The sequence below is a fragment of the Papaver somniferum genome, chromosome 11 (assembly GCF_003573695.1).
Source record: "Papaver somniferum cultivar HN1 chromosome 11, ASM357369v1, whole genome shotgun sequence".
Classification (NCBI taxonomy): Eukaryota; Viridiplantae; Streptophyta; class Magnoliopsida; order Ranunculales; family Papaveraceae; genus Papaver; species Papaver somniferum.
Window position 1 is genome coordinate 18,606,910 of NC_039368.1, and position 18,483 is coordinate 18,625,392.

The window sequence follows — 18,483 nt, forward strand, 5'->3', positions numbered from 1 at the left end:
GTTAATGAAATGGAGAAAGAAGATGGTTTGCTCAATGGTGGTAGTAGTAGTGGTGGTCTTAGTGGATATAATCAGAATGAGGTGAAGAATTGTTACAGCCAACTATAAATGAGAGTGAACACGGGAACGACGAAGTGCAGAATGAAGAGTACGGACCGGTAAACATTTATGATCCAGGAAATTGGAACTTCATTGACCAACATTTCAGAGACTTTTTGGTAGAAAAGGGTCCCATCAGAGTAAGTAAAAATGTCCAATATCCTTACAATGAACATCGTAGACGATTCTCTAATCGTCATTATAAACGAAAAATGAGTAATGGGGAAAGGGTTGATAGGAGATGGCTAGTATATTCAACTGTTAGGGATCGCGTGTTCTGTTTTAGTTGCAAATTGTTTAAGGGAGATGGGGTTGATTGTCAGTTGGATACCATTGGCTCTAATGATTGGCATAATCTTGGAAAAAAACTTAGACAGCATGATACCTGCCATGGGCATCTAGAATCCATGTCTAAATGGAATGAACTGGAAAGAAGATTGAAGAAGAATGTAACTATCGATAAGGCTATGCAAGAACAGATCAAGAGAGAAAAAGAGTATTGGAAACAAGTCTTGGTTAGAATAGTTTCTCTTATCAAAACTCTTGCTAAAAATAATTTAGCTTTCCGCGGTGATAACGAAAAGATTGGCCAATCAAATAACGGCAATTTTTTGAGCTTTATTGAAATGATTGCAGAGTTTGATTTGGTAATGCAAGATCATCTTCGACGTTTCAAAGTATAGGACATTCATCATCATTACCTTAGTCCCAAGATACAAAATGAGTTGATTTCGCTATTGGCACACCATGTGAGAGAGAAAATTATTGAAAAAGTTCACAAAGGAAAATATTTTTCTGTGTTGCTTGATTGTACTTCGGATATAAGCCGTGAAGAACAAATGTCACTTATTATAAGATCTGTGGATTATTTAACAACTCCAAAAGTTGAAGAACACTTTTTAGGTTTCTTAAAAGTGGAAGAAACCACTGGACTAGGAATTTTTGAGGAGCTGAAAAACCTTTTGGAGAAGCTTAAGATTGATTTTAATGATATCATAGGACAAGGGTACGATAACGGATCTAATATGAAGAGGAAAAACAAAGGGGTGCAAAACAGGCTACTCAAGGAAAATCCAAGGGAATTTTATATGTCGTGTGCATGTCATAGTCTTAATCTTATGCTTCTGGATATGGATAAATCATGTCCTAAAGAAGAATCATTTTTCAGTGTTATGCAGCGGATATACAAGTTGTTTTCAAAATCTACAAAACGTTGGCAAGTATTTAAAAAACATGTGACTGGTTTCACTGTTAAGCCGTTATCGGATACTCGATGGGAAAGTCATATAGAGAGTGTTAAAGAAATACGATTCCAACTTCCTAAAATACGGGATGCTTTGCTAGAGTTGTCGGAATCTATTGAATTTAGTGCGAAAATAAGGGGAGAAGCTGATTCGTCATTGACACGCGAGATCGATAATTTTGAATTTATATTTGGCATGGTAGTTTGGCATCATTTTCTGCTTGCAGTCAACTCCGTCAGCAAATTTTCACAAAAAGAGGATATGCATCTTGATATTGCCATGGACCGAGTAAATGATCTACTTTCTTTTTTTGTAAAGTGCAGGGATACTGGATTCGAAGAGTTATTGGAAGAAGCTACTGAGTTGGCAGCAACAATTGGTATAGAACCTAGTTTCTATGAGCCACGAATCATTCGAAAGAGAAAACATTTTGATGACATTATGACCGAAGAAGAAGCACCATTATCAGGTAAGCGATCTTTTGAAGTTAACTATTTTAATTATATAGTAGACCAAGCTAGATCCTCACTGGCTAGTAGGTTTGAACAATTTCATGAGTTCAATGAAGTTTTTGGGTTCTTATTTCAAGTAAAGAAGTTACACTCTCTTGATGATAGCACTTTAAAGGCGTGTTGTATCAAGCTTCAAAATTACCTAAAGCATGGCATGAGTTCCGATATTGATGGACATGACTTGTATGCTGAACTGAAAGTTCTAAAAAGTTATTTGCCGGAAGAGACTGAAAGGGCAATTGAAGTGTTGAATTTTTTGAAAGATATGGAAGGTTGCTACCCGAATGCATAAATCGCATATAGGATTTTATTGACAATTCCAGTTACAGTTGCCTCTGCAGAAAGAAGTTTTTCAAAGTTGAAGCTAATCAAGTCTTATCTGCGATCGACAATGTCACAAGAAATATTGAATGACTTAGCAATGTTATCTATCGAGGTTGATATGGTGAAGAACATTGATTACGATGCCATAATTGATGAGTTTGTATCGAGGAAGCGAAGAAGGTCATTTTTTAGTAGACTAGATACTTTTATGTAGTTTCTTTTTATGTTTAAATTTGACAGTGTTATGATTTTGTTCGACGAAAAAAAATATTTAGGCCCCCGTTTTCGGTTTTTGCCTAAGGCCCCTAAATAGTTTGGTACGGCCCTGTCTATCAGTCATCTTTTACAGATCAGAGATCAATTAGAGAAATCAATTTCAATATTCTCAAAATCAATAACAAATTCAATTGAAGAAGGTAAGATTTTTCATTCATTTTTTCCAGAAGATACATATCTAGATAGCATCATACCAATAAACAAAAACTAATTCAACCTTAGAAAACGTGAACCCAGACTGAATTTTTACATAAGATTCCCAAATCGCTAATAAGAAAGATAAAACCCTAACCCCCAAATCCATACAGAGTCCTTCCCTGGCGCTTCAAAGCATAAACAACATCCATGGCAGTAACAGTTTTTCTTCTAGCATGTTCGGTGTAGGTCACAGCATCACGAATGACATTCTCCAAGAAGATCTTAAGAACACCTCTTGTTTCTTCATAAATCAAACCACTGATACGTTTAACTCCACCTCTTCTAGCAAGACGACGAATAGCAGTCTTAGTGATACAGTGAATGTTGTCTCTCAATACCTTCTTGTGTCTCTTTGCTCCTCCTTTTCCTCTTCCTGACATTTTTTCTCTGCTCTTATTTTGTTTTCTCCGGTGGTTTTGGTTTGTTTTGACTGTGAGAATTGGCTGAGGAATGAAGTAGATTTATAGAGAGTTTCTGGAATTTATGGAGATTTAAGACCGTAGGATGGAAGTGCGATCCGTGTGTTCTGTTTCCTTCCGATGTTGTTCGTTGATTAGAAATTGGTGAATTCTGATTGGTGTGTGAGTAACCACGCGGATTGGAACTTTTGATCCAGAAAAATTGTTTTTGTTGAGGCTTGAGCGGGGAAGTGGAGAGTTTCCAATTTATTGAGGTTTGAGACCGTGGGATTAATGTAAGATCCGTGTGTTAGAGCATGTCCAACGGGAGGATGTTAGAGCAAGTCGTATGGTGGAATCCAACCTATTCCAAGTGTGGAAAAACCATGAAATGTCAAGTCTAATGGCTTCCAAGTTGGGGTTTTCCACACAAAATCCAAGTAAGGTTCCACCATTTCGTGGAAGGGTTCGTGGAATCCATCTGAACGCCAATAAGAATAGCGTTAAACGTTATTCTTAATAGCGCTAAAAAAACGCTATTAAGAATAGCGTTTTTTTTCTGTCCGTAGATTTAGGATGAGTTGTTGAAATCTAACGGCTGAGAAAAAAACGCTATTAATTCACTATTCCACCACTACACTTGCACTTCCATCCACGGTTCCAAATGCTGAGGTGGCGTGGAAGATGGAAGATGGAACTCTTCCACCATAAGACTTGCTCTAAGATCTCCCTTTTTCACGGTTTGTCCAATTTTTCCATTAAAATCATCTTCAACGGGAACTTGAAGAGCATATGTGAAGATTATGTGGCAGACGGTTGAGTTTAAATCTTCTAACCCATCCTCTAGTTTTAGAGGATCTCTTAGAGGATTTAATGGATCCATGTCATCAATAATATAAATTCAAATTTATTTCACCAGGTTCGTTTCATATTTTTTTTCTGATCTTTCTTTTTTTGTTCTTGGAATGATGTTTTCAATTTTGTACCCAACTATGTGGGTTCCTTCTGAAATCAACAATAGAACAAGGGAAACATTTAATTTGGTTGGGATTCTTTTCTGCCGTATTGTCCATGCAATGGCTGCTAATCCATTCTATTCTCTTAATTCTACAACGTTCATCGCCATTACTGACTGGATATGATGAGGTCTTATTATGCATCCCAAGATTGCTATACTGTTCGATTATCATTTTAGGTTTTTATATTCAAACAGTTTCCATTGTGATTAATTTAGGAACATATTCAGTCAGACTTCATCCTAAATGTTTGATAAAATGCTTCATATGGTTAAATGGCTTATTAAAACCAAAGCTTCACTATGAAGGAAGATACTTCAGTACTTCTCCTCAAAAAATGAAGGAAGCTACTGAAATACTGCTATGCGGGAGAAAAAAAACTTCCCATCCTGTCAATATAGGACAACTGTAACACCACTTTCTCATAAACTTCCGCCGTTGGAGATGATTTTCTTGAACTTCCTATATCTAAGAAAAGTTTGAATACAAATCATCAAAGAATGTTTATATTTACCCATACGTATATGTAGGACAAGGATGTGCCATTGGAGATGCTCTATGCTTTCTTTGGGTCTTGTTCGTTGGATTAGAAATTAGTAACTCCTGATTGGTTGACGCATAACCACGCGGATTGGGATTTTGATCTAGAAAAATTGTTTTGGTGAGTCTTGAGCGGGAAGCGGAAAGGAATTTCCTCACAAGGGTTGACTATCAAATTTCAGCATCAAACGAAATTGTAAGGGCAGTTCCCATGGAACTTGCCAAATAAAAAAATTTATTCAGCCAGGTGACAGGCAAACTAGAATTTCCAACAACTATGAAAAAAGCGTTTGGTGGCTTAACAAGTAGCGGGCGGACTAGAAAAACCTATAGGCGGTTTTGGCAAGTCCGTGCTAAAAGCTACCGGCGGTTTTGGCAAGTCCGTGCTGATCAAGATAAATCGTTGGCGGGTGATCTTAAGCCGCAAATGGTCTTACTAAATCCACCAATGACTATTTTTTTACAGTAAAAAACGGTCATATTTTTACTACTATAAATTACCACTAATTTTAAACATTCCACTCACACCAAAATTCATTCCTCTTGAATTTTCTCTATTAATCTCTTCTAATTTTTATTCTAGTATTTTAAATTTCTTATGTGAAATGCCTCAAAAAGCTATTACACGTTTTTTGTGATGCAAAACTTAAAGTTGATGTTTCTAGGATATATATGGTAGTTTTAAAAAATATTGAATATACTAAAAGGGAAGTGCAAGTTTTACAAGTTGATCCAAGAAAATGTTATGTTAAAAGGATAAGAAAAGCTCTAGTTCTGAAAGTGAACAACCGAAGTTACAAAAACAAAGGAGAAACAGTTCACGAGCACATTAAATGGAAAATACGTCAAATGAACAAAACCAGGAGGCAAAGATTGTACTAGATTTTTATTGAAGTCATTATTTAAGGTCTTATTATTGTCTAAGTTTATATCTTGTAAAAGAAGTGGCGGTAATATAAATCAATGAAAATATTCAGACCTTAAATTAGACTTCCATTTTATATTAAATGATACTTATGATATTTTGACTTCCATATTCAGTAATTTGATTTCATAATGGAAACAATAACATCAAAAAACATCAAATCCATATGTAATTGAGATGGAGCATCTTTAAGGATGTTGAAACAAGCTTCGTAAAGAAAAGATTTGTCGTGAGTTTCCTGTCATTCATCTAGAGCTGTTTGGATCACTTCAGCTTCAGTTACACCGTTAAATTTTTCTCCAATCAATTTCCCTTACCTGAGTAAGGAATCGCGTGACTACAAGATTAATTGATTGAACACGAGTATACAAACCACGAGCATCTCGGTTTCCGGAGTTCCCTTTTTCTGAAACGAACATTGTGAAAATGTTATGCCAAATAGACGTGTAGGTCATGGCTTGATCATGCATATCATTTTCTATGGTATGAAAATTAATGTAGGCTTTAAAAACAACTAAATCCTCTTCTTGAGTAAATTTAGGACCACGAATTCCAGCAGAAAGATTGAAAGATTAAGATTTTTAAAGAAAAAAAATTAAGATTGAAGTAGAAAGTGTTGTTGAAGGTGTGAATTTGGAGACTCGAAGAGATGAATTTATAGGGTAAGAAATTAGAATTGTTAGATATAATTAGTAGGCGGTCAAACGAAACCCACGCGGTTGATCCTAGACCTCCCCCATAATCACCAACGGCTCTATTTTTTCTTATAGATACCACGTTCACCTATATATATAAATATATCACTACCAACACCATCCACCATGTTTTCTAAAAGCAAAGGGAAGCAAATATTATGTGTTGAAGTAAAAGAGGTTTGCCCATTATGTTTCATGGATAACCATAGTCTGATGTAGTGCCCTTGGATGTATTCAAAATGTCCATAATAAGGTTGTTCATGCATCATAATGGTCATTGAATCACAACCAGAAAAGCTCAGGTATTTGCAATTTCAAGATCCCAACTGTCCACGAGGAACCACATATGCCAGATGATGCTATGAAGGTTAAAGAAGAAGAAGAAAAGTTTACAACATTGTGCAGAAACTTCAAACTTAAACCTACACTGAAAAGGAGATTACAAATTCAAATATTGTCCACAGAGAATTAGTGGATGATCAAAGCCCGATTGCATGACTTTTATGCATTTTTACACTTCTACAGAAAAAGATAGAAAGCACTTTTGGAAATGTCCTAGGTGTTTCTTGGTGGAGTTGACTGATTAAAGTGTTTCTTGTCCAACCCTCTTTTGGCTAATCGAATCAACGCGTTGGGCGCTGATTTGAATAAGCCGTTCGTCCATGTGCAAAGACGGGCCACTCGTGAGCACGCTGACATCCTGGACCATCTAAAATTAGATCTAAGCCACTCGATTCGGCTGGCAAAGATGGGTGGTCATGATCGATTTACGACAGTAGTGTGTTTCCGCAAAGCAGTTTTAGGGTTTTCAAGCAGCACGTTCACCCTACTTTTGGCCGGCGGTTTGATGCGCTCTGGTCTTGCTATGAGCAAGTCGATCGACCACGTGTGGAGTTGGGTCGACGATGAACACGTTAGCACTTTTTTAATCATTCGAAAGAAGATCTAAGCCGTCCAACTAGGATGGCTAAGTGGACGGTCGTGATGTTTCTGAGACCGTTTTGGTCGGTCTTAGCTCGTTTGAGCTTTCTTCTTCAACAACGCGATCACCCATGTTTGGGGTTAGTTCGATGACGTTAGAGTTTGCTAGGTAGATTCCGACCAGTTGGGGGTATTAATGGGCCCGCAGGTGGTCATCCTGGTGATCCCCTAGTTCCGCTAGGAGTAGACTAGGCCTATTGAATTGTGTGGCCAAATCGTGCGGCCTTGATCGTTTTTTAAGACTGATATGGACAGTCTAGATTTCCCTTAAGGAATTTAAACGCGTTCGATCGCGCTAACTTTTAATTAAAAGGTGTGTGAACACGCTGATCTCTTTGTCAGAGGGTGATGTAGCCTATGTGAGTGTTTTCATGCAGGTCTCAATATTGACACTCAGGGAGATTTATGCTACTCCGTTGCGAGTGAATATTAATCGTCATGTCATGTAAATATTGAGAGTTTAACTGAGAACATAGCATAGGAAAATAATGCAGGCTCCGGCATTAGTGAGTAATGCAACTAGGAGCTTAAATACTCATTAGGCTATATACTAGTGAACCATTCATCTAGGAGCTTGAGTTTCAATATAATGTGAAGAGAGACATGGGCACTCATCAGATTCTGATATATTCTCCAAATTATTCCTTGTGAAATATAGATATATCAAGGTCTACTACTTCTGATGTCGGGTCAGGTAGACATACTTTTACAGTTTTCGTCCTAAGCTAAAAACCACCATCAAAAACGAAGTTGATTTAGATTTTGTATAGCGGCTTAATCCTGAGAGTATTCAATTCTGTACAAGGTCCCGGGGTTTTTCTGCATTTTCCGTTTCCACGTTAACAAAATCTTGTTGTGCCTTTTACTTTTCTATTTCCGCAATTATAATTAGAAGTAAAATACACAAACGTTAATTCATAATTACTTGATAGCAATCCTATTGTGTTTGGTTAATTCCGAACCTATTATCAAGTAATCATACTTCGTTGTTTGATGTAATTTTGTAGTGGTAAGTAAAGTGTTCGTTTCTCGGACTTGTTGAAATTCGATTTTAGACTTAATATAATATGTACAAGGAAAGCTGTCACAGTATCGAGAGGTACTGAGATTCAGGATTCCACCAAATTCCATTCATGTGACTCAATTAATAACTCCAATCAATTATAGCTCAAATATTAAAAATATGGACTCTTATTCTTTGCCAAAAATAGATTTTTAAAACTTTAGATGTAAATCACAAGCATGGTGTATCAAAAGCTCTTACGTCTAAGCATACACCATCAAACGAAATCACAACTAATTAGTGAAAATCATGAATCAATTAAAATAAGTGCAAAAAGTCATAAAGAATTATTAAAATTACCACATGCGTGAAATAGGGTTTCCTCTGTCATCCCAGTGTTGGGGTTTAGCTCCTCATATTAATCATGATCTCAAAATACATGTATAAAGCTCAAAAGTTGATTAAAAGGGAGTAAAACAATTGAACAGAAAAATCGTAACAGAAATAACTGTTGCAAAGGCGTTGTTCACTGTTACAAGAAGAACGATATATATGAAGTGCTGTTGAGACTGCAGCTGCGACCCCCACAACTTTGTCGTAAACACTGTTGAAGAACGACTGTCTTCGGACGTCCGTTTTTGTGCTTCGCAGCAGCAGCAGAAACAGAGTTTGATCGAACTCTGATTTCTTCTTCTCTGGCCCTCCTCAGGTTCCCAAACTCTCGACACCCTTCTATATGACCCAACCAATCTATTTATATCAAAAAGGCCGATTAAATCTCTCCAAAATCTTCCAAAATCTCTTCCTTTCTCTTCACGGCAAAGTTGCGGCAATTTCTTGTTTTAGAATTTATACGCGTTTCTGAGCTTTCCTTTTGATCCTAAACTCTTCCTTAGATAGATACAAATCTTTGGGAAGGTTTATAGCACTTTAATCTCTAAAATTCCCCAAAAAAGGTCACACGCGACTTTCCATATTTTGTTGTTGTGATAAAAATCCGTCGATTTAGCCCAGTATAATCGATTTCAACACCCGTATTAGATTCCTAGACCCATAAGGAGTCTATCCTATGAAAATCAGAGGTTTAATCGACCTCAAACTCCTCCAAATCACGATTGCCAAAACTGCCAGGAGAGTTTCTATTTTCCCGCCCAAATTCAGAATTTGAACGTGAAGGGGAAAGGTTACCCCTTATCCAGTGGTCGCCCCTTATCCGCTTCTGGAGTCCGTATAACACTTGTCCCTTGGGTGCGTTTAGTAATTTTTCTGGGATGTTTTCAACACTTTTCTCGGGGTTCCTCCGGGGTATTTCTGGGATGTCACTGGTACGTCTGCTACGGAGGTTCAAATGCCACGTTTTGAGCCAATTTCGCCGCAAAAGCTTATTTCTCCAAAAACACCTACAAAGAGATAAAATACCAAAATAAATACAAGAATGAGAACTATCAATATATAGAATCGAGACAAATTAGACACAAAAATGTGTCTATCAAATACCCCCAAACTTATTATTTGCTAGTCCTCGAGCAAAACTAAAATAGAAAACAAAATCCTAACTCACTGTCGCAGGCATCGTCGATTGCATTTAGAGTATGCAATAAGCCTTTAAACCCCTAGGTGTCCCTAGTGGCCGAGTTATAGTCTCGGGAGGGCTTACAAGAGATATACCCACAAAACCTTTACTCCAGACCCTAGCTATCTACGCAGAACCTTGGAAGGCACTAAAGAATCTCCTTGGTTGGCATACTTATTGACTACAGAGGAAGTACCCTGATGCGAAATTCCAATTGTTGTACACGAGTTTGCACTCAAGCATACTAAAATTCATATATAAGTCACAGAGCTCTACTCAGATAGTTGCACTATGGACATCATATTCGGAGTCAAACTAATCACATGGATAGATCAAGAAGATGGATATAGAGAAAAACATAGATGGTTTTGATGTTTACTAGGTGAACGGTGTTTCTCATATCTGTCTGAAGGCCTCCGCCAAAATGAACCTATCCTAATGGACTGAGATACTAGTCTGACTAATATCAACACACTGGCATATACAAGGGAACCAGTGGTCGATAATCCTAACTCTATGTCAACTCAGCTGGCATATACAAGGGTACCAGTGGTCGACTTTATTGAATTTATTCCGGTTGGTCTGGTGGTCTGGTCTCAATTTTTTTTTTTTTTTCTTTTTTTTCTTCTTCAATTTTTTTTTCTTTTTTTTTTTTTTTTTTTATCTCAATCACTCTAATTCACCCTAGCATTGGTAACAACTTGAATCGTGAGCCCCACCTAATCACTTAGAGAAATATAGTTTAAAAACAAAACAAAATAAAAATAGAAGTGAAAAGGACTCAACGAGATATGGTGAAACTATCATGTTATTTCTAACACCTGAGCTCTGTGTTTTTATGAATAGACTCTTTATATATTGCCATCTAATCAGATTGGTTCCTCAACTCCTACAACCAACATGTTTCCATCCACTTAGATTAGTTAGTGCCACCCTTAGTAAACATAAATTTCTAGGATCTGGAGTTTATTTATACTGCAACTAAAAAGTTTCTCCCATACCCCCAAACTTAAATCTAACATTGTCCTCAATGTTCTAAAGATAAAATTAAAAGCATGAACAAGGAGAAACTGTTACCATTTGAAGCAAAAGAGTTAAGGAAAAATATTATCGTGTTGCATGAAATTGGGTTACCTCCCAAGAAGTGCTAAGTTTAAAGTCCTCAGCCAGACATTGAAAGATTTAGTCACCTCATAGAATCATATATTAATAGCCGGAATAATTGTGGGTCATCGAAACCAAATAGAGCTATCACGATTAAAAGGAATCTGAAACATGCCAAGAAAATCAAATAAAGCACACCCTTGTCTAGTTTCTTGTTTAAGACAACTACATCTAGTTGTGGTTCAGGTTCAGGTTCTATAACTGGGTCTAGATAAAATATTTTCATGGGTTGCGTTTCCTCATAAGTTAGATCTGAATGTTCAAGCTTAAGAGTCTAGAAAAACTCAACTAAAAACTTAGTAGCACAGAATAATAACCTGAATAATTGAGGATCCTCTAAGTCAATTAGATTTGACTCACACAATCGACCACAATGAAACTGGCGGTCAATCTTAAGCAAATGTGTCAGTTCTATTTTCCTAAAGTACTTAGGCTTAGTCTCAAAACTTAATATTCCACACATTTGAAAATCATACATTCCCACATTTGGAAGAAAAGTATTTGGTGGGAAAACAAAGTCAATCTGGGTATCATAGCCTGGTTCAACCACATCAACCAGAGGATGAGTTTCTAATAACTGAACTTCGTTATGGACATCACTAGGTTCAGGAAAACGTGTATGAAGATAATCTTGTAAAATGGTTGAGGCATATATGTCAAGACCCAAGTGAGGGACCTTTCTAAGAGTTAAATCACATGGAGAATGATAATCACCCCAAAACTTGGAGTTTTGGGTGTGTCTAGATAGACTAGCTGTAATTTCCCTAATTTCTAGATCATCAGAATCATGAAAATGGTCAATTGCTTCTTCTAGGTTATACTCAGGTGATGCCTCCTCACACATGTTTAAATTCTCTACGAGTTCATTTTCTTCGTCTAAGACTATTGTTTCTAAATCGCTAGACTCTAAAATATATTTCTCAGAATAAACTCGTTCCTCTAAACCATTATCGGCTTCGTAATCAAAAGGAAATACTACATCGTCTAAAACGAGGGTATCTCTAGTCAAATCCTCGTCCTTTTGGATAGGTGAATAATTATTAAAATTATTTGGATTTGAACTAGAAATAGTAGTATCATTGTAAAGCTCAATTGGAGTAACAGATTCCTGATCACTATGCCTATATGTGTCAAATTCTTCATCAGCATTATCCTCATCATAATCATCATAATAACATGAAAATGGTTGAACCTCATCTAAAAAAGTAGCGTTACCAATTCTAACCTCGACATCTTGATTATGCAAATAACTATCCTCATTTTCAAGGGTACTATTGGAAACACTATATTGGAAATTAAGACTATCTTGAGCAGTTCTGTTCTGGGCCTCTAATAAAAGCTTTTGAATCGACTCACATGACTTCCTTATGGTATCGTGACTCGACTCGCATGACTTCCTTATGGTATCGTGTATAGAAGGTTCACTCATGGGTGAACCTATTTGTATTCTCAATTAATTGTTTGAGAGACTCTTCTAGAGGAAGAACAGGTTCAGAAGGATCATAATAGGGACTAGTTTTCAACATTTTCATTATATTGTCCAAAGACGAGGAACTAGTACTATAATAATCCTTATTTTCTTGCTCGTATGACCGGTGTGTGTGTGTGTGTATAGTAATTGGGCTCACCATGGTATGAGCTGTAACCTTGAAAAGGTTGATGTTCCCAATCACTATTCACACTATGGTTAAAACTGTAACGTCCATTTTGAAACTCAGTCGGATATTCGTTGTATTGGCTATTGTGATACCAGTTCGACATTCTTTTGCAGGGGTGTGAGTTATCACAAAATAAAACCCACTGACAGGGGATTCGTGGGTGGATAGAGTCTTACCTCCTGTACCAGACGGGCTATGAACCGTTGAAGTCGACTCAGGCCACCGACTCTTATGTCAGTGTACGAACCCGAGGGGCCGAGACAGTATCGTAACTGTCGTCCTTCCCTGCAAACAGTTTCATATTTAATTTTTAACCCTTCCTTAGGGTTCAAAATAATAACAATGTCCAGTCCAAAGAAAAATAAAATCTAAAAAGTCCAAAAATTAAAAAAATTAAAAAAATTAAAAACCTATTTACAGTTTCTAAAATTAAAATAAAATATTTATATAAAAAAATCTTCTTCTTCACTCTTTTTGGATCCCTCTTTTCTTTCCTTCTTTGGCTTCGCTTTTGTTTTCAGCACTTTTTCCCTTTTTCTTTAGCTCAACTCCAAATATGAAAACAAACAAGAAATACCAAAAGGCGTAAAAGGAATAAAAATAATAAAAATAAAAATAAAACCTAAAAACAAATCTATACACAAATCCCCGGCAGCGGCGCCAAAAATTGATGTAATTTTGTAGTGGTAAGTAAAGTGTTCGTTTCTCGGACTTGTTGAAATTCGATTTTAGACTTAATATAATATGTAAGGAAAGCTGTCACGGTATCGAGAGTTACTGAGATTCAGGATTCCACCAAATTCCATTCATGTGACTCAATTAATAACTCCAACCAATTATAGCTCAAATATTTAAAATATGGACTCTTATTCTTTGCCAAAAATAGATTTTTAAAACTTTAGATGTAAATCACAAGCATGGTGTATCAAAAGCTCTTACGTCTAAGCATACACCATCAAACGAAATCACAACTAATTAGTGAAAATCATGAATCAATTAAAATAAGTGCAAAAAGTCATAAAGAATTATTAAAATTACCACATGCGTGAAATAGGGTTTCCTACGTTATCCCAGTGTTGGGGTTTACCTCCTCATATTAATCATGATCTCAAAATACATGTATAAAGCTCAAAAGTTGATTAAAAGGGAGTAAAACAGTTGAACAGAAAAATTGTAACAGAAATAATTGTTGCAAAGGCGTTGTTCACTGTTACAAGAAGAACGATATATACGAAGTTTTGTTGAGACTGCATCTGCGACCCCCAAAACTTTGTCGTAAACACTGTTGAAGAACGACTGTCTTCGGACGTCCGTTCTTCGTGTTCTTCAGCAGCAGCAGCAGAAACAGAGTTTGATCGAACTCTGATTTCTTCTTCTCTTGCCCTCCTCAGGTTCCCAAACTCTCGACACCCCTTCTATATGACCCAACCAATCTATTTATATCAAAAAAGGCCGATTAAATCTCTCCAAAATCTTCCAAAATCTCTTCCTTTCTCTTCACGGCAAAGTTGCGGCAATTTCTTGTTTTAGAATTTATACGCGTTTCTGAGCTTTCCTTTTGATCCTAAACTCTTCCTTAGATAGATACAAATCTTTGGGAAGGTTTATAGCACTTTAATCTCTCTAAAATTCCCCAAAAAAGGTCACACGCGACTTTCCATATTTTGTTGTTGTGATAAAAATCCGTCGATTTAGCCCAGTATAATCGATTTCAACACCCGTATTAGATTCCTAAACCCATAAGGAGTCTATCCTATGAAAATCATAGGTTTAATCGACCTCAAACTCCTCCAAATCACGATTGCCAAAACTGCCAGGAGAGTGTCTATTTTCCCGCCCAAATTCAGAATTTGAACGTGAAGGGGAAAGGTTACCCCTTATCTTGTGGTCGCCCCTTATTCGCTTCTGCAGTTCGTATAACACTTGTTCCTTGGGTGCGTTTAGTAATTTTTCTGGGATGTTTTCAACACTTTTCTCGGGGTTCCTCCGGGGTATCTCTGGGATGTCACTGGTACGTCTGCTACGGAGGTTCAAATACCACGTTTTGAGCCAATTTCGCCGCAAAAGCTTATTTCTCCAGAAACACCTACAAAGAGATAAAATACCAAAATAAATACAAGAATGAGAACTATCAATATATAAAATCGAGACAAATTAGACACAAAAATGTGTCTATCATTGTTGTATTTTCTCGATCTTGTATCCATAGTCAATCACACAAGTTATCTTGTTGTCATATTGTCTCGATCTCGATCCATAGACGATCATACGAAATGTGAACCGATTAGTTGTATTGCCTCGAATCAGTCCATAGACAATCATTTTCGGAGAAAGGACTTATAGGTGGAAAAGTTTTATATTGAGGTATATTTGGGTACCCTCATCTTTTCAATTGGTATCAGAGCAGGCAAACACGAAAATATCTAACAATCTGTGTTTGGTGCGATCCAACCTATAATATATGAGTCAAAATAAGAAAAGCAAAGTTAAACTTATGAAAAACTCAGTTATCGTATGTAAAGATAATGAGAATAAGATCTCAGAGGAGGTCAATGGAAATTGGTCTCGTAAGTCTTTTCGAAAATCAAGGAAAAAAGTCTATGACTAATAACTTGATCGAGATTCAGGTTCCTGATCAGAAAGGAATGTGAAAAAGAGGGGGTCTAACAACACCACCTAATAATTCGATTAGCAATCTTTATGGACTAACTCCTAAATACTTTGATAGAGAATCAATTAGCGAGTCTTTAATCAAACACAAGGAATAACTTGGACGGTACCAAAGACCAATGTCCAAGGATCAATCAATATTAATCAACAACCAAAGGTTGGATTCCCAATTGATGATCTTGACGCATAACCTGTATAATTTCAATTATATAAAATATAATGCGGAAAAGAAATAACACAGACACCAAAAGTTTTATTAACGAGGAAACCGCAAATGCAGAAAAACCCCGGGACCTAGTCCAGATTGAATACACACTGTATTAAGCCGCTACAGACACTAGCCTACTACAAACTAACTTCGGACTGGACTATATTTGAACCCCAATCAGTCTCCCACCGATCCAAGGTACAGTTGCACTCCCTACGCCTCTGATACCATCAGGATACTGCGCACTTGATTCCCTTAGCTGATCTCACCCACAACTAAGAGTTGCTACGACCCAAAATCGCAGGCTTTGATAATAAACAAATCTGTCTCACACAGAGAAGTCTATTAAAGGATAAATCTGTCTCCCACAGATAAACCCTAGGTTTTGTTCCGTCTTATGATATGAAATCAAGGTGAACAGGAACCAATTGATAATCCGGTCTTATATTCCCGAAGAACAGCCTAGATTAGTCAATCACCTCACAAAAAACTTAATCGACTAGCGAAAGAATATGTTGCGGAATCACAAACGATGAGACGAAGACGTTTGTGATTACTTTTATATCTTGCCTATCGGATAACTCTCACGATATCAATCCAATCAATATGATTGTACTCGTATGATAGAAGATACAAGATCAGATCACACAACTACGATAAAAGTAGTATCGGTCTGGCTTCACAATCCCAATGAAGTCTTTAAGTCGTTAACCTGGTTTTAGAAGAAGAAAACCAAAGGTTAAAGGAGAATCGACTCTAGCGAGCGTACTAGTATCACACAGACGTGTGGGGATTAGTTTTGCTCAATGCTAGATGTTTCCTTTATATAGTCTTCAAATCAGGGTTTTTCCTTAGTTACAAAGCAATCCATATTCACCGTTAGATGAAAACCTGATTTAGATTCAAGCTAATATTTCTCAACCGTTAGATCGAAAACTTAGCTTGTCACACACACTTAAGGTATACGTTTACTGGGTTCGTGAAAACCATGCCCAAATGTGTACGTGTATGTTGGTTAAACATAGTAACCCAAAAGGTTAACCATATGAGCTTTTCATATTAACCTTGTTCTTCTTCACCATAAATAGTTCAATTGACTTCAAATGAACTAGTTAGAGAGTTATTCAATTGATATGAGATCTTATGTAACTACACAAGACACAATTGAAACAAAGATGATTCGATTCGATTGAATCGGCTCATGAAATTTAGCCATGGTTTGCATAAAGCACTCCTTAGTAATTTAAGTTTCATGTTCATAGCACATATTTATATCATAACCACTTAAGTTCACAAACAAGTTCGTGGACTTCAGATAACCGGCAGAGTTTTCCAAACTCAGCAGAAATTCTCGGGTCGAGAACTTCCGCCAGTTCGCGGACTTAACACACAAACGAGTTTTTGGAAATCCCAGCAGAAATTATCGGTACAAGAACTTCCGTCAGTGCGCGGACCGAGTTCACAAACTGAGTTCGCGGACTTGGCAAAGCCAATTCCTCCGGTTTCTCTCAATCAACAAAGTTCAAAAACTTCGGATTAAGGAATAGAACTTATGCACATATGTGTTGCCACACAATGCTTATATCCATCGTTGGTTATATAGACCTAAACTGAAACATTCTTAGAGGATGTTATATAGTTGTTACACTATTTCTCGTCAAAGCGATTTTCAAAGTGATTGAAACATTATGACTTTCGTCACTAGGTGAAGACAAACCCGATCAAAGAGAAACCCTTTACCAACACACGATTTCGAGAAAAAGATAAGTAGAGTATACTCAGCTCGAAATGTCAAATGTGTATGATCCAGTCTATATAGCATACGACTTTTAGTGATAGATAAGTTCAAGTATCCACATACCTTTTTGTTGATGAAGTTCCACGGTTCCTTGAGTAGATCTTCGTCGTTGTATGATGAATCACCATGAAGTCCTTGAGCTCAACTACACTTTTCTATCCTAGTCCTAGACTTAGCTATAATAGACGAGAAATCAAGACTCATAGTTTCGATCACTAACATTGACAAACATGCTTGATATAGCAACGCATGCGAGGTTGACCGAGTTATGATATAACAATCTCCCCCTTTGTCAATTTTAGTGACAAAACTATTAATACATATGGAATACAAAAAAGATAAACTTTAGTGGCTCCTATTCCATAGTCTAATCTTCAACGTTCCTTGAAATCTTCGTCCTTCCAAGTAATCCAATGATCCCAAAGGATGTAAGTTTAGCACCACCGTTGTTGAAGATCCGTATCTATAACAATGATAGAAATCGAGATTCTCGATCATTATTATACAGTGATATGTAACATCAAAGTCCAATTGCATCACGACTTTAACAACAATACTATGGTGATGTGTATCACTCCCCTTTAGTCAATACTCCATCTCAATCATGGAAACCACTCCCCCTTACACAATGATCCGAAAACCATATGTATTTGCAGTGTGAACTACATTATTTCTCCCCATTTTTGTCAATAAAATTGGAAAAGGTAAAAGAACGGGATCATAATGAAATTTCCACAAGAGACATTTCATAGACTAAAGGAAAAAATACATACCAGCTTAATTTAGATGCAATCATAAAGTAGAAGCTAAATGCATTCATCAAGGAGTTTTAAGATACAAGATAACCCCTATAAAATTCCACAGCCGCACACCCCGCAAGATAATACCATTAAGCACAAGTTCAAAAGAACTCTCCCCCATTTGATGTCATTCCCGAAAGAACAACAAGAGCGACCTTAATTTCGAAAGAAAAAATGATTTTTTAATTGGACACTAAAAACCAAAGGAATGATTTTCTATATCCAATACTCAACCAAATTAATCACAAGTAAACCCATGATTAATTTAATTGGAATACGCAACTAAATCAAACCACAAAAGTGATCGATTTAATTGATTGTGCTCAACATAAGTAAACTTACGGAGCAACGACTAAGCTAATCACATAAGGAAAACCTTAAGGAATATACGATTACATTAA

General features: G+C 36.7%; 3 protein-coding genes across 3 annotated transcripts; 2 read left to right on the forward strand and 1 right to left on the reverse strand.

Moving 5' to 3' along the window:
• Nucleotides 1-311: 311 nt before the first annotated feature.
• Nucleotides 312-782, forward strand: LOC113324194 (zinc finger MYM-type protein 5-like). The gene has a single exon (XM_026572518.1). The coding sequence runs from the start codon at nt 312-314 to the stop codon at nt 780-782; it is 471 nt and encodes a 156-aa protein (XP_026428303.1).
• Nucleotides 783-938: 156 nt separating this feature from the next.
• LOC113324195 (zinc finger MYM-type protein 1-like) lies at nt 939-2,147 on the forward strand. Its single transcript, XM_026572519.1, has one exon. The coding sequence runs from the start codon at nt 939-941 to the stop codon at nt 2,145-2,147; it is 1,209 nt and encodes a 402-aa protein (XP_026428304.1).
• A 595-nt stretch (nt 2,148-2,742) lies between these two features.
• LOC113321200 (histone H4-like) lies at nt 2,743-3,033 on the reverse strand. Its single transcript, XM_026569078.1, has one exon. The coding sequence runs from the start codon at nt 3,031-3,033 to the stop codon at nt 2,743-2,745; it is 291 nt and encodes a 96-aa protein (XP_026424863.1).
• Between the last annotated feature and the right edge of the window lie 15,450 nt (nt 3,034-18,483).

What these genes read in the sequence shown, in the direction of transcription:
- LOC113324194 (XM_026572518.1), top strand. Translation starts at nt 312, where the DNA reads ATGAGTAATGGGGAAAGGGTTGATAGGAGATGGCTAGTATATTCAACT.
- LOC113324195 (XM_026572519.1), top strand. Translation starts at nt 939, where the DNA reads ATGTCACTTATTATAAGATCTGTGGATTATTTAACAACTCCAAAAGTT.
- LOC113321200 (XM_026569078.1), bottom strand. Translation starts at nt 3,033, where the DNA reads ATGTCAGGAAGAGGAAAAGGAGGAGCAAAGAGACACAAGAAGGTATTG.